The following is a 15,009-nucleotide window of genomic DNA, read 5'->3' as shown; positions in this document are numbered from 1 at the left end:
AGTAAAACTGAAACCAAGCCTGAGGAGGCACAGATGGGAAGTGGCGGCTCCTCTTCGGAAAAGAGAAGAAAATGGAGATTGGACAGAACGTGAGCGGGCGATTTACAGATGCCACAGGAAAGGGACAGTGTGAGAGGGAGGGTTGAAGACACGGTGGGGGGGGGGGGTGGAGGCAGCATCTGGGCGCAGAGCCCACCCGAAGCCTTGGGCCAGCACAGTCCAGTAGGCGTGTCATGGGAGCCACATATGTAGTTAGAAATTTTCAACCACAGTTAACAAGGAAACAGGTGAAAATTTGTTTTAACACTACATTTTATTTAACCCAAACATCCAACATTTCACCGTCACAGTCATGCAAGCAGCACTAACGTGCTGACTGGGATCTTTCACACCCTCTTCTTGTATGCACTCCAGGGACTTGGGGAGCCCCGTGTGGGGTTTGCATGCACAGCACTTCTCGGTTTGGACCGGCCCCATGTCAGGGGCTCATGCATGGCCTCTGCCCACCACAGTGGACAGGGCAGCCTTAGGCCTTCTGATGAAGTCACCACATCCACCTCCTTCCCCCAAAGAGAGAAGGAAAGAGAACCTGGAGCTCCCCGATGCCACGGGGAGAAATACACGCACTCCTCCCCAGGCGCTGCTGGTTGGTCACCCTCTGGCACCCAAGCCCCACAGCCTGACCCCCAGCACTGCCTCTCTCCTCCTCTTTCCGCCCCCCTACAGTCCCCTACAGTCCGATAAACCCCGCTTCCTGGGCCCTGAAGGTGCCCTGCTCAAGCCACTCCCGTTACCCATGCTCTGGTCAGCTTCCAGCCTTGCCAGCAGCTGGTGCCTACCTCCTCCGGGCTGGGGGTCTTGGGCTCTCCTGGTGAGAATGAACGTCTTCCTGCTTGCACGCTGGCACCGCCACCCCCACACGTCACAGCCCCTTCCTTCCTTCACTGGGTCATAGCTGCTGTAGAAGTAGATGCAGCCCACGAAAGAGGGGCCCTTCTAGGCCCTGCCCTCTGGCGATCTCGGGTGCCCAGAGACGGCGCGCGAAGGGGCGGCGCTGGAGCCCACGGAGATGGCGCTTTAGCGAGCTGACAGGGGGGCCGCTTTTGCCAGGCGAGCTTGGCGGGGACTGTGGGCAAGGAGCACGGCCGAGGAGACCGGTCCCGCGCAGACCCACCGGGCGCCGGCCGGCCCTGACGCCCCCGCTCGCACGCCCCTGCAGGCCATTGCCAGCCACATGCACCTCAAGTGCAAGTGCCACGGGCTGTCGGGCAGCTGCGAGGTGAAGACCTGCTGGTGGTCGCAGCCCGACTTCCGCGCCATCGGTGACTTCCTCAAGGACAAGTACGACAGCGCCTCGGAGATGGTGGTGGAGAAGCACCGCGAGTCGCGCGGCTGGGTGGAGACGCTGCGGCCGCGCTACACCCACTTCAAGGTGCCCACGGAGCGCGACCTGGTCTACTACGAGGCTTCGCCCAACTTCTGCGAGCCCAACCCCGAGACGGGCTCCTTCGGCACGCGCGACCGCACCTGCAACGTGAGCTCGCACGGCATCGACGGCTGCGACCTGCTGTGCTGCGGCCGCGGCCACAACGCGCGCAGCGAGCGGCGCCGGGAGAAGTGCCACTGCGTCTTCCACTGGTGCTGCTACGTGAGCTGCCAGGAGTGTGCGCGCGTCTACGACGTGCACACCTGCAAGTAGCGGGCGGGCTCCGCGAGAGGGGCGGGGCTCCTCCCGGTGGGGCGGGGCTCCTCCCAGTGGGGGCTGGGCTCCCAGTGGGGGCGGGGCTTCTCCCGATACATTCTGGGCTCCTGCTGGGGGCGGGGTCCCCTGGGGTGGGGCTCCTCCCTTGGGGGGTGGGGCTCCTCCCGGTGGGGCCTGCGTCCCCTGGGGCGGGGCTCCCTTGTGGGCGGGGCTTTTGATGGGGGCGGGGTCCCCTGGGGCGGGCGCGGCTTCCCGAGAGGGGCGGGGCTCCAGGGGTGAGTGGGGCTCCTCCCCGTGGGGCGGGCTCCTGGGCGGGCTCCGTGAGGGGACTGGGTCCTGGGCTGTGGACTCAGCCCTCCATCCCCCTCCTCCCCAGCCCACCTCTTGGGTTCCATCCGCCTCCTGCCTCGTCTGTGTAGAGGGCTCTCCTGGTGGAACCAGCCGCGGAGACTCGTGCGGTGGCATCTGGTCCCTGCTTCCTCTGGGGTCTGGGGGCCAGCCTCCCAGTGCAGCGCCCTGGAACTTTTCGGGCGCCAGGAGGCCTATGGCACCCCTCCCTCGACCTGGGGTCGGCCCTATGGGGAGAGCCTTCGTCCTGCAGAGCCCCACTAACGGCACCGGCTCCGTCTGGGGGAGGAGATGGAGCCTGACAGCGGGAGGCCGAGGAGCGGCCTGGCCCGAAGGCCCCGCTCTGCCCTGGCGGCCCTGTGCCCTGGCGTCAGACATCCGGGCCTCTTCCCAGTGACCGTCCCTACTGTGGCCCAGGCCCCAGCCAGGGCTCTCTGGGCCTGATCAGCTGTGCCCTCTACTTTGCAGCTGTCGCAATGTTCCACCACCTGTCCCTCCCTTCTTCCTAACATCTCCCACCTGCACCGGGTCCCTCCATCCACGGAGAGAAGCAAAGCCTGCTGACCCACCCTGCCCTTGCCTCCTTCTTGGCCTCAGCACCTCCCTCAGTCCCTCCTCCACAGCCTCTTGTAAGGGGAAGACAGGAAGGGAGCCCAGAGCCACTGGCCTGTGCCACCATCCCGGCCGCCCAGCTCCTTCACCTGCCTCGGAGGCTCACTTTGGGTTGGATCGAGTTGTTTGGGAATTTGGGGAGGATAAGCCCATGACGGTGCTGCAGACAGAGAACCCACAGCTCCAAGAGGCGTGGTCTCCCTCCTAGCCCCTCATGGCCAGGACTCGCCCCCGGGTCCTGCTGCTACGGCTATGGTGTGCCAGATCTGCCTATCACTGGCCGTTGTCCTGGAGCCTCTGGCTGGCTGCTCGGCCCTCCTCGCCTTCTGACTGGTCCACCTGGCTTGGGAACGAGAGAGGCCACTCTCCTACACCAGCGCCCACATGGACTTCCGGCCAGGTGCTGCCACGCGAGACCCCTGCTCGCTCAGCCTCTGCCACTGTGAAACGTCCCCCTACCCCTGCCCCTGAGGACCCACCCTCCAGGCAGGAGGAGCCTCGTGCATACCCCTCGGGGGACTCGACCTTCCTCTGCCTTGAATTTTGCATTTTTGTTTTAATTTTATTTCCGATGCTGCTATATCCACCATACACTGGAGCTAGACAAACAGATGTGTTGTTGTTTTTTTCCTTTTCTTTCTATGAAAGAAATTATTTTAGTCATAGCTTGTGAGTTGCAAACAACGGGGAAAGTGACAAACAAAACAAAAAAAAAGAAGAAACAATCAAACAAGCCTGTGAACTGTGCTGGATTTCTGGTGGTGGGTCTCAGGCACGGGGGCTGGATGGGCGACGCCATGGGCCAGGATGGGAGGAGGCAGCGGCTTGAGTAGCTTGGAGACTCCTGGAGACTCCTGGGGACTCTGCCGTGGTCTCCAGAGCTGGAATTCCAAGGGAGGGAAGAGGGGCGGCCACACCAAGGAAAGGAGGAGGCAGCCGGTAGTCTTGAGGTCTGGGGCTAGACTAGAGACCCAATGGAAGTCTCCGGTGGGGGCAGAGAAAGCACAGCGGCCGCCTGCACAGCGGCACACACGTCCACCAAGCCAGACATGCCACTTCCCCAATGTCCACCTTCAATGCCAAGCTTCACTTGGCCGACAGCCAGGCGCTGGCTACGTGGCCATGCTTTCTGGGCTTGGGGATGTGGCCCCTGTGTGGGGACCCCATCTCGGCCCACCACAGGGCACCCCAGAAGCCCGCTCTGGCTGGGAGGTGAGGCATGCTCCCTCAACCAGAGGCCCACCCACCGGGAGCCTGGGAATCAGGCGGCACTTCTCCTGGGCCTGGCCTCCTCCTGCTGCCTGCAGAGGCCAGCTTAGTCACTGTCGTAGGGCTGGAATCCAGCTTGGAGGCCATGAGGACATCCCTCACTGACAGCAAGCCACTGCACGAGGCCAAGACCCTCAGGGGCTCCTGGTCTGCCCCTGTCCATCTCAGTCCAGGGGCCAAACTGCCCCTGAACCCCCGAGCCCCCTCACCCACCACAGGGCATAGCTCAGGCATGCAAGGCTGAGAGTGTAGGGTTGCCCCAGCACCCAGCACCATGCCCAGGACCTCGGGATGGGGATGGGGCGGCCCTGTCTTTGGGAGCCCTGTGCATGGGCCATTTGCTGGAAGGGAAGATGCCTTGCGGGGAGGGTGGTGGGAGGCCCATGCTTGCTGAAGGTGGAGGGAGGGAAGCCCACTCATGGGGTGAAGAGGGACGGCGATCTGCGTGGCTTTGCATGCAGGGTGGAGGGACACATGAGAAGCTCGGGACACCCTCAAGGACTGACAGAAGCAGCCCCTGCCCAAGCAGCTCATCGCCACCCAGCTTCCTCCAGGGGGCCCAGAGGTGCCCCCAGGTCTCAGTGGAGGATAGCCCCTGCTCTGGTGACATGCACCCAGGCTCCCCTGCCCCCCACCCCACTGGGCCCTTCAGCTCTGCTGCCCACTGCCTGTCTCCCCACCACCTCTCTTGGGCACAGACACCAACCTCATCCCCACCTGGGCACCCACGCCTGCCCTGGGTCAGCTCTGTTCCCAACAGACACTTGACCAGGGGTTCCCTGGGCACAACCCTCCCGCAGCTGGAGCATCAGGGCCACACAGTGCCCCTGAGGCACAGGAAAGAAGGACCACCCTCCACCAACAGAGAGCCATGGCTGGCTGAACAGGGGTCTTGGACAGGGGAGACCCAGGGAGGTCAGGGGGTCCTGGACACAGGGGTGCATATGCAGAGCAGGGGGTCCTGGACTTGGGGTGAGACACAGGGAGGTCAGGGCTCCACATGGAGAGTGGGGGGACATGGATGGGGGGTGCAGACCCAGGGCAAGCGGTCCTAGAGACCCAGGGAGGTCGGGGGTATCCACCCTGGACAGAGTCCCGCGCCAGGAGAGAGCCATGGGAGAGGGTGGGGAGCTGCCTGTTGGGTGGAGTGGCGGGTGGGTGCACCTCGAGGGCAAGAAAAGCCTGGTGGTGGAAGGTCATGGCCTTGTCCCTCAAGACAAGGCCTGGGGTTCCCCCAGCCTCCCCTCCATCCCCTACTGGCCATACCGGTCTTTGCTGGAGGCTCCAGGCCACCGAAGACAGAGCTGGACGGGGCCCAGCAGGGCGAAGGGACAGGCTGCAGACCCAGGGCTCCAGACTCTCAGCATCCCTCCCACCCACCTGAAATCCTGCATCAGCTCCTGAGGCCTCATGTGCCCACACAGCCATGTCCCACCCCAAGCCCACGGCCTCGTGCTGGCTGCTCTCCCACCAGGACCATTTCAGGCTGGGCCACCCACTGCTCTGGGGCTGCAGCTGACCACCAGGGATCCAGCTGAGGCCCCGACGGTCAGCCAGGGCCAGACAGGCTGCAGGCGGATGCTCTATAAAGAGGGAGCTGGGGATTAAGTGCACAGGGCAGTGACTCCGAGGCCAGAGAACAGGCAGCCCATCTCCCCACGGGGTGAGCCACCAGCAGGGGCGCCCCTGAGCCCACACAGCCTGCCAGGCCATCCTGGCCAATAGAGCCAGATAGGACACTCCCCACAGGGGTCAAGCCTGGAGGTGGGGATGCCTCCCCAGAGCATCCGTGGGCACTGTGCGTGCACAGCCAGCACAGCTGGGAGCACCCCTGACTCAGGCCTGGGCAGGAGCAGCCCTAACTGGCACCTGCTGGGAACCAGGTACTGGGGCTCCACAGATGAAAGGGCCAGAGAGAGGGGTGGGCAGGGGTGTGGGCATGCCCATAGAGTCACAGGGGCCGCAAGGCCAGGCGTGTGAGGGGACTGGAGCCCCAACACTTGGAGACAAGACGGGGCCACCCAGAGGGAAAGACACAGAGGTAGGTTATGCCTGTCTGGCCCCCACACCTCTGAGTCACAGGACTGCAAACCCCCAGTATCCAGGCTCTGTCCCACTAGGGCCCAGAGAGGGGCCGACACTGGCCTGGGAATACACAGCGTATCAGGGACCCTTCTCCAGCTTCTGGGTGCCAGGCCTGAGGCCCCCTGCAGGCCAGGAGCAGGACCACAGTGGAGAGGTCCCAGCTCTCCGGAGGTGAGGCACCAGGCCTGTGCTGACCTGGGGCCAGGCCCCCTACCCTCACACCATAGCTCCAGGGCAGAGAGGGGCAGAACCTCACTGAAGAGGGCCTGTGGGGCCACAGGACAGGCCCCAGTGTATGGACAGGGGCCTGGGAAGAGCCTGAATGAGTGAGGAGGTGAAACCCTCAAGTTCCCACTGGCCAGGAGCAATCCCTGCCCCTCTCCAGGCCTCAGTTTCCCTCCCCTGCAAGAGGAAGTGGGATGAGGGGTCTCCCCAGGGTGTCTCTGCTCCTGCCCTTTGCTGACATGGGATGTTCCATCAGGAGCCCCCTCTGGAGCCTGCCTGGCCCCCAAGCTCCCCTGTACCACTACTCAGGGGGAAGGCAGAGCCCAGGCAGCCCACGGCCTCAGAGGCGGCCTCTGGGGCGTTAACAGCCCCGCCTGCCCCCTGGCTCTGGAAGAGGGCGGAAGTGGGCCTGGCGGGCCTGTTCGCAGGTAGTTGAGACAGGAGAGGAATAACCATATTAAAGGCCCGGAGGTGGCGGGGCCTCGCCCACCAGGGCCCCCTCGCCCAGCCCCCTGCAAATCTCACACTCCTGGGGCAGCAGCTTTGAAGTCCTGGAGCGGGTGTGGCCGGCCCCCTCCTCCAGGCCCCAGGGCCCTGCCTCCCCCGGAATCCCACTTTCTGGGCTCTGGGGCCTGGGTTTCCTCCCTTCAGGGACTCAGAGCCCCGCAGTGCTGGGCTGGGACCACCAGGGCAGCAGGTACAGGACCACTCCAGGCCTCCAGGCCCAGGAGGGAGGGCTAGCGACGCCCAGCCCCGGCTCTGGGCCCCATGTCCTGATGCTCCTCCCCCAGCAGGGCCTGGGCCCAGTGGACTTCAAGGTTCCATTGGCCTGGCCTTTGCCCTGCCCAGGGCTCTGGTCTGGGGACACAGTCCTGCCCTGGGGCCTGGTCTGTGGGACACGGCCCTGCCCTTGGGTCTCTCCTGATGGCCTGCATGGCCCCACTCCCTTGGCTCGCCCTACTGTGGCCTCCACTCCCAGGCCCCACTTTCCAGAAGCTGCCCAACCCTCTTGCCTGCTGCCCATTGCCCTGTTGGGACCCCATTTCCCTTCATGACACCTTCTGGGAGGACACCCAAGATCAGGGCACTCTGAGGCTCGGGCTGGAGGTCAGCAGCCTCCTCTCTAGCAGCCCCTTGGCCTCCCGGCCCAAGCAAGAACTGGGTGCCTGACCTGCCAACACTGCCCTCCAGCCCCATAGCCAGGTACTACCCAGAGTTCAAACTTGGTCTGGAAGGTGCGTGGCCTCCCAGGGCGACACTGAAGGCTGGGGGAAGGAGAGGGCCTCCCTCCCACCCCGCCTGGCAGGGGCTGTCGGCCCTCCAGTCCATAGGCACCAGCCGGTAAACTGAGGCCTGCTGGAAGCGGCCCCTCCGCCCGGCGTGAGCTCGTGCAAGTGAGGCCATCCTGTTTCCTCCTGCCCTGTGCTACATAAAGTGAGGGAATGGGAGCAGCTAAGGGAGGACACTCCCACCCACTCCTCTCCTCGCCCCACCAGGTGACCTTGGCCGCCAAGAGTGGGTGGCTGCTTGGCCACTTTCTGGATCACCTGAGAGGGCTTCCAGGAGGAGATGAGTGTGGGGCGCAGTTTCCAAGGCTCCAACATCCTCGGACCAGGCCCCTTAGGCCTCCTATGCCTCTGAGAGTCCATCCCTGACGATGCCAGGGCCGGAGTGGGGGCTGCCAGGGCTCTGGGGAAGTCCTGGGGAGGGCCCCAGCCTGGGACTGCCACCCCCCACCTGGCAGCTGGGGCAGGAGCTAGTCAGAAGGTGCTAATTGATGTTTAGCTCTGGGCTGGCTCCTCGCTCAGGTCCTTCTCTCCTCTTTTTTATTTGAGTCTCTGGAGCGCACGGTAAACAGTCATTTGGCTCTCGGGGCCCCGCAAATTGGTGTTTATGGTGTAAGGACCAGGACTCGTCCACCCAAACACGCCCGGCCGCTGGGAGGGAGGCGCTGGGCTGGCAGGGAGACCCGGCCCCGGGGCAGCCTTCCTCCAACCCAGAGCAGCAGGCCGGCCTGCTCCTGCAGCCCCTGCTCGCGCAGCCCCGTCCGAGGCCAGGGCCCGACTAGCTCACTCACCAGCAGTGGGCTGGCACTGGCCAGAATCCTGCTGGCAGAGTGCTTGTGTGGTAGGAGGTGGCCAACACCTGGGTCATTGCATTTAATCCAGGAAGGCTTCTAGGAGGAGGCAAGGCTTCTGTGGCAGACAGCCCCCTCCAAAGGGAGCTCCAAAGGCTGCCTGCATCCTCTGGCACCCAGCGGTGCTCTGCATCCAACCCCAGCTCCTGCAACCTCCCAGGCCTTGGTCTCCCTCAGCCCCAGCAGCAAACGTCAGGACCCTCTGCCCCGCACCCCTCCCCACCCCAGTGGCCATCTGCAGCATGAAGGCAGGAAAGGGGGAGGCCCCGGCCGTGCTGCAGGTGGGTGGGTGGTGGAGTCCAGGCTCAGGCAGACAGCCATGGGAGGGCTGTGGGAGAAGGGGATGTCCACCCGTCTGCCCCTCGCCTGACATCAGCCTGAGAGGCAGGAGGCTGTGCAGGACTGCCAGAGTGGCTCCCCGGCCTCTCGGGCTCCCCAGCTCCCTCCGCTGCCTACAGTTCATGGGGCCTCCTGGTTCGGCCCAGCCCACCAGCCTGCTGTCTGCAGAGACGAGCCCAGGAGCCCTGGGAATGGCCACCAATGCCCTGGGGCCTGCACAGGGCAGCAGGGCTGCAGAGGAGGAGCTGTGTGTGTGTGCATGTGCGGAGGGCTCTAGTGCCAAGCCCCTAGACTGACCCACCCCAGGGGCTGCAGGGGCCCTGCCTGGCCACTCGGGCCCAGCTGTCTCCCTACTCCTGACTGGCTCCTGACAGATCCATGCTCCCCAGCCCAGCACTTAGGCAGGACAGTCGGAGTGAGCCCTCCAGAGAGATGCCCCTCATCTGGGGAGAGATTCGGGAGTGATGGGGGCACCTGCGATTGTGGTGCCAGCATCAGCTGGCCTGAAGCCACGCTGGGGTCCCTGTGCATGTGCCCCCCAGGAGCCATGCTCCAGCTCCCACACCAGCGCCCCCAGAAGGGAGCGTGAGGAAGGGCGCCCTGGGCTCAGACCACAGCGCGGCCGCCTGCCACATCGCACCGGGGAGCTGAAGCTTGGAGGGTGTGCTCTCAGAGTGAGCAGCATACTGAGGACGAGTCCTGTGCTGGGTCTCTCCTGCCCTGGGAGCCACTAAGCAGAGGGTGCATCTGGGGAGGACAAGTGCCATCCTGAGGTCAGAGATCAGCCTGGCAGGTCAGGGCATGAGGACAGGCCTGGACCCTGGGCAGAATGAGGGGCCTCCCTGGGGATCCCCCTGCACACCGGCCCGGCCCAGCCCTGCCAACACCCCACCCAACAGCCCCCAGCATGGCGGCAGCCTCCAGCTCAGGTCCGTCCCACTGTCACTGTTCGCTGCAGATGTTTTTTGCTAAGTTGACGAGGGACAGTTTCTCTCCAGGACAGAACAACGCGAGGCGCTGACTGCACTGGCCTGGCCCAGTGGCTGGTCTCCCCGCCCTCAGGCAAGCACAGCCCCCGCACCCCCCTTTCCCTGATAGACCACAGACAGGCCAGAATGAGGCCCACTCTGTCAGGGCCTTGGCCCTTCTCCAAGTGCCTGTGTCTCCCTCTGCCCCTTGCGTCCCTCTCTGCAGCCAGGCCCATGGACATGAGGCCTTGAAGGTTGGGCTCACGGCCCCAAAGCCCCTGGCTTCTCGCCTGGTGGGCCTCCATGACCTCCGCCCCTCCCTGCCCACCAGCCTCCCTTCCTGGGCCTGCACCCAGCCCCTGAATGCAGCTGGGGAGCCAGTGGCCCTGCCTCCCCTCACAGACAGTCCTACAGGGCTACAGGGCGGTGGGAGGTGGCAGCCTGTCAGGAAGAGGCTCGAGACTCCCTCCTAAGGAAGCAGCTCCCCAGGTTCAGGTGCCCAGCTTCGCCCACAGGTGGAGGCTAGGGGCTGGAGAGGGCAGGGCCAGCCCACCACAGCCTGGGACCCAGAGCAGGCCGGCCGTGCCCTCCCCTGGGGGTGACAGTGAGCATGCCAGACCCTGGGGCCTCTGCAGGATGCACACCTGCTGGGACAGACCAGAGCAGGAGGCTGGCCCAGGGTGCCCAGCTCAGGGCGCGACCCGGGGCCCAGGTGGGGCGCCGGGCAAGGGGCGGGCACTGGTGGCAGGTGCCAGGACACCGCGATGCCTCAGCTGGCTTTTTAATTAACCTCAGCCGCTCTGAAGGGCCCCAATTAAGTGGAGAATGTGATGGCAGTGCGGGGTCAGGCAGAGGGGCGGGTTTTAATTAAAGCGCCGGTTCCCAGCCGGGGCAGCGGCCTGGGCAGGAGCGCCCCCGCCCGACGGCCTCTGCGGGGATCCTGCGCCTCAGGCTCACAGGGAGCCCCGCCTACCCTTGGCCGGCTGAGACACTGCAGGGCCTGAGGCTTCCGTCCAGTCTGTGTGGCCCCAGGCAGGGCAGCCCCTCTCTGAGCCACCGTCCCTGCTGGCTGCCCCCTGAGGCCTGCCCTGCCCTCTCGCCATCCTCTCTGGAATAATCAGCAAGCAGTTAGTAAGCATTTGTGCTGTGTCCACTGAAAAGGCCCTGATGGGCAGTGAGGGACAGACAAAACAACAAAACAAGTAAATGCATGAGTGTGTTGGTGTGCCATGGAGGAGAGCAAGGTGAGGGCACAGAGAAGCAGGGAGAGCTGTTTGGGGGCAGCGGGGAGCACAGGTGGAGGGAGGGAGGGGCAGCCAGTGCAAAGGCCCTGGGACGGGAGCCCAGGCACCATGAGGAACTGTGGGGGCTGGCGTGCCTGAAGCCTGCGAACCAGGATGAGGGGCCGGGGGCAGAGGCCATGGACACAGGCTCTCGGCTTCCTTGGGGAGCTGCACAGCACTACTTGCTGGGTCCCAGAAACCCCGGAGTGCCTGAGCCCCCTGCCCCGGACCCCACTCAGCATGTTGCCCAGACCCCCTGAGGACAGTCCACACCTGGGCCTGGGACTGGGGTTTGCCGGGGGAGGGGATGGCAGGCGGCCCATGAGTCCTGCCCCACAGCTGCCGGTCTGTCTTCAAGGCAGTTTTGCAATAACCGACACTGCAGGGCCAACATTCTCCATGCCTGGCTTCCTGCAGACACGGGGCTCCCGGGCGATGAGTGAGGGCAGGGGGTGAGGGGTATCCTCCAGCGCCAGCACGGGCCGCATCAGTCCTTCCCCTGGTCCTGCTGGGGTGCAGGCAGGGGGCACCCAGGAGGGGGCCGGTGTGACCCCAAGAGCCACAGCTGCTGCAATGGGCAGAGGTCATCGCTGTGTGGCCCTAAGCCTCACAGCCGACTGACTGCCTCAACCAACCGCCCAGCGGCAGACACACACTCATCCGGGCAGGCCAGGCAGCCACTTGCGAGAAGTCGACCGCCCAGAGGCCCCTGTGTGCAGACACCACCTGGACAGGCACAGGGAGGAGAAGGGTGTCCAGGGCCCCATTGTTTTAGCCCGGGCACCAGCTGGGAGAGAAGAAGCCTGCACGAGGTCCCAGGGCAGCCAGAACACACGACCCCAAACGGGGGCCTCAAAACAACAGGAATTTGTTCTCTCCACGTCTTGGCCAGAGGTCCAAGATCAAGGTGTGGACTAGCCATGCTCCCTCCAGAGGCTTCAGGGGAGGGTCCTTCCTGCTTCTCCCAGCTGCTGGTCCCCCTAGCATTCCTGGGCTTGCAACTGCGTCACCCGAATCTCTGCCTCTGTCACTACGTGGCGTGTCCCCGTGTCCCGCTGTCTCAAATCTCTCTCTCCTTTCTTATAAAGACACCTGTCATTGGATTCAGGGCCCGCCCTAAGCCAGGGTCATCCCATCTCAATCCTTACCTTGATGACAGCAGCCAAGACCCCACTTCCATGTGAGGTCACATTCTGAGGCTCTGGGCAGATGTAAATGTGGGGGACACAGCTCCACAACATTGCGCCATGGCTGCACCCACTCGAGACCTCGGGCCAGTCCGTGTCACCGAGATGCCCCAGGTCCTGACCCCCCAAACCCTGGGCATGAGCACTGTTGCTTTAAGCCACTGAGGTTTTTGGAACTTGTCACACAACGAAGACCAGCCGTTCCCTCTCCTGGGGTTTCCAGAGCCCCAGGTGTGTTTGATGCCTCCCAGCCCAGGCAGGGTCCCTCCCTCCTGCTGTCCTCTGTACCTGGTGATGGGGAGAAGGCCTAAGAGAGGGGCACACCCCCCCCCTCAAACTTGGGGGTGGGTCCCAAGAGAACAGCTTTGTCCAGGTGGAGCCTGGGGCTGCACCCCTCACATTGCATGTCGCCCCCAGTCCCGGGGGCCCCATCCCTTCCTCCCTCCCCACTTACCACCTGGCTGGTGCCGTGGCTCCACGCCTTGGTCAGCCTGGTTCTGGTGGCCTCCTCCTGCTGGTGACCTAGCCTCCAGCCCCTCCCCAGCCACCACCAAAGACCACCAGGGAAGGCCCCGAGTCACAGGGCTCCTCCGGCCCCTCAATCTCTGCTGGCCCTGCTGCCCTGAGCCTGCCCACACCACATCCCCACATGGGGCCTCTTCTAGCCCCACTGGCCTCATCCAGAAAAAATCCCTGCCCCTTGGCCCACACAGCTGCCCCAAACAGGGCACACCCAGCTGTCCTCCAAGGACAAAAGGGGCCCCTCCCCTCCACTGTCCTCATCACACATACCTCTCCCATGTGACTTCCTGTCACACAAGAAATGATGGACTCTTAGCTCTAGCTCACCTTGAGCAAGCCTTATCTGATGCCAATCCCCTGTGTCAAAAGTCCACTTAGCCTCCTCTTACATGCCACAAGGAACAGTAGCTCCCCACATACGCAGCTGCTCCCCACTCTCTGCTGCCCTTTGCTGACCTGGCTGCACCCCCAGCCCTTGGGCACTCCCGGAAAGCTCTGACGTGAGCAGGCCCCAGTGTCACCCCCCAGGACAGAGCAGCTGCAAGCCCTCAGCCCTGTCCCTTGATGGGGCAGCCCATGGCCGGCTGGTCCCCAGGAGCTCTGAGCTCAGACACAGGCCCTGCAGGTGGCCAAGGGACCACACCGCAAGTGTCCCAGACAGGCCCCAGCTGAGGGTCCAGCTGGTCCCTTTGCAGGATTTGAGGGAGAATTTTTTCAGACCTCCAAATGTCCCAGCAGGTAGACATCTGGCCTGGAAGGAGATGGGACCCTCCCCTGGGCCCCCGAGGAGGGGGTAGGGTCAGTGCTGGGGGCTCTATTGCAGGTGGGAGGGCAAAGGGCAGAGGGCAGGGGGCATGGGGGGGTGGGACCATCTGCCCCCGACAGGGTTATTAAGGGACAGGAGGGTGCTGCCCTGTGGACAGCAGGGCCACAGAGGCAGGGGAGGCCCAGTCTGAGCTCCCTGCAACTCTGTCATTGTCGCCCAGACTGGAAACAGCCCAAGCGTCCATGTTTGGTGGGACCAGGGCAAGCAGGTGCGAAGGTGCTGGCCTGGGTGGAAATTCTGTGTCCTTGCCAGGGTGTGGGCTTCACTGGGGCACGCATGGATGGATCCATCCCAAAGCTCATCGAATTGCACCTGGAACAGATGTGCACGTCACTCACATGAACCCTGCCTCAGTCTAAAAGGAAAGCCCCAGAGGGTGCCAGGGCCGGGCTGCCCACTCGCCACGTCCAGTCATGGAGCCCCCTCTGGTTACCTGAATGCCCATCCTGTCCTCAGGCCTCCGTGTCCTCCCTGGCAGGGGAGAGGGGGTCCTAGGAGTCTAGGACTGGCAGGCAGTCCCCAGCAGACCGTGAGCAAGGACTGGTCTCTGGGACCTGGGCTTGTGGGGAAGCGGGGCAGGGGCCAAGCAGAGGGACGCCCAGAGGACTGGGGCAGAGGGAGGTGACAAGACTGCAAAAAACTGACCACTTTCCACAGGCAGGGCTGGCAGGAGGCAGTCTTCCACCGCATGGATCTAGATCTTTCTGGATCTGGCCCCTTCCTAGTAGCTGGGCCAGATCAGCTGTTCAATCCCACGGACACACCTGGGGTGGGGCCAGCCAGGGGACCCCAGAGATCCCACCCTAACCTCTGTGGGGGTGCTGCAGGCAGACTGCTTGCCAAGGTCCTGCAGGCAGAAGGGGCATCTGAGGCCCGCCAGGCGTCAGCAGCACTGTTGGGGGCTGTATGTGCACCAGGGACCCTGACAGACCGGTGAGGCCCATGGGCCCCTTCTCAGAACGAGGTCTCACTACTGCCTAAAATAAATAATGCACCATTTCAAGAGAAGCAGACCCCATTAGGCTCCAAGACCCTTGGGACAGGTGACTTCAGGATGACAGGTTGCCATCACCTTGATGTAGCGATGACCCTGAGGGGTACTAAGGGCGGTCAGATGGTCCCAGGACACACACCTCCAGGTGCCCTGCTGACCGCACTCCATCTGCACCCCCACAAGGTGAGGAGACGTGCAAGTGAAGCCCTGCGCAGACAGGGGCACGGGACGCAGTACCGTCACATGTCAGCCTCTGTTATCCGCACCGGAGGTGACAAGGCTGGGGCGGGCTGACAGCCTTGTATTTCAGTTGAGTCTGGAGCACAACAGTATTTCACGGCTCCTCTAACTGCTCTGACGTGACATGAAAGTGTCTGAGGCTTCTGATGCTGACAACACCACAGGTGCCGGGCAGACTGCTGTTTGCAGGGAATGTCACCCACACCCAGAACGGTAGGCAATGCTCACCGTCAGTCAGAGGGCCCTGTGGCAAAGGCATCTTTTCAGCATCC

The 15,009-nt window shown here is 63.8% G+C and overlaps 1 protein-coding gene across 3 annotated transcripts in view; it reads left to right on the top strand.

Annotated features, from left to right (window-relative positions):
• Nucleotides 1-3,395, top strand: part of WNT3A (Wnt family member 3A) — a 42,065-nt gene extending 38,670 nt beyond the window's left edge. Inside the window, exons 4-5 of one of the 3 annotated variants that reach the window (XM_070233584.1) lie at nucleotides 1,220-1,648; nucleotides 2,079-3,395. In XM_070233584.1, the coding sequence (XP_070089685.1) occupies nucleotides 1,220-1,648; nucleotides 2,079-2,447 (798 nt within the window). In that variant the 3' untranslated portion in view covers nucleotides 2,448-3,395. Of the gene's footprint in view, nucleotides 1-1,219; nucleotides 1,755-2,078 lie in introns of those variants that run through there. The other 2 variants (XM_070233583.1, XM_023618338.2) reach the window with 2 other exon arrangements.
• The last annotated feature ends 11,614 nt before the right edge of the window (nucleotides 3,396-15,009 follow it).

Source organism: Equus caballus, chromosome 14 (assembly GCF_041296265.1).
Source record: "Equus caballus isolate H_3958 breed thoroughbred chromosome 14, TB-T2T, whole genome shotgun sequence".
In the NCBI taxonomy this organism is placed as follows: Eukaryota; Metazoa; Chordata; class Mammalia; order Perissodactyla; family Equidae; genus Equus; species Equus caballus.
This window is presented reverse-complemented; position numbering and strand designations above follow the sequence as displayed.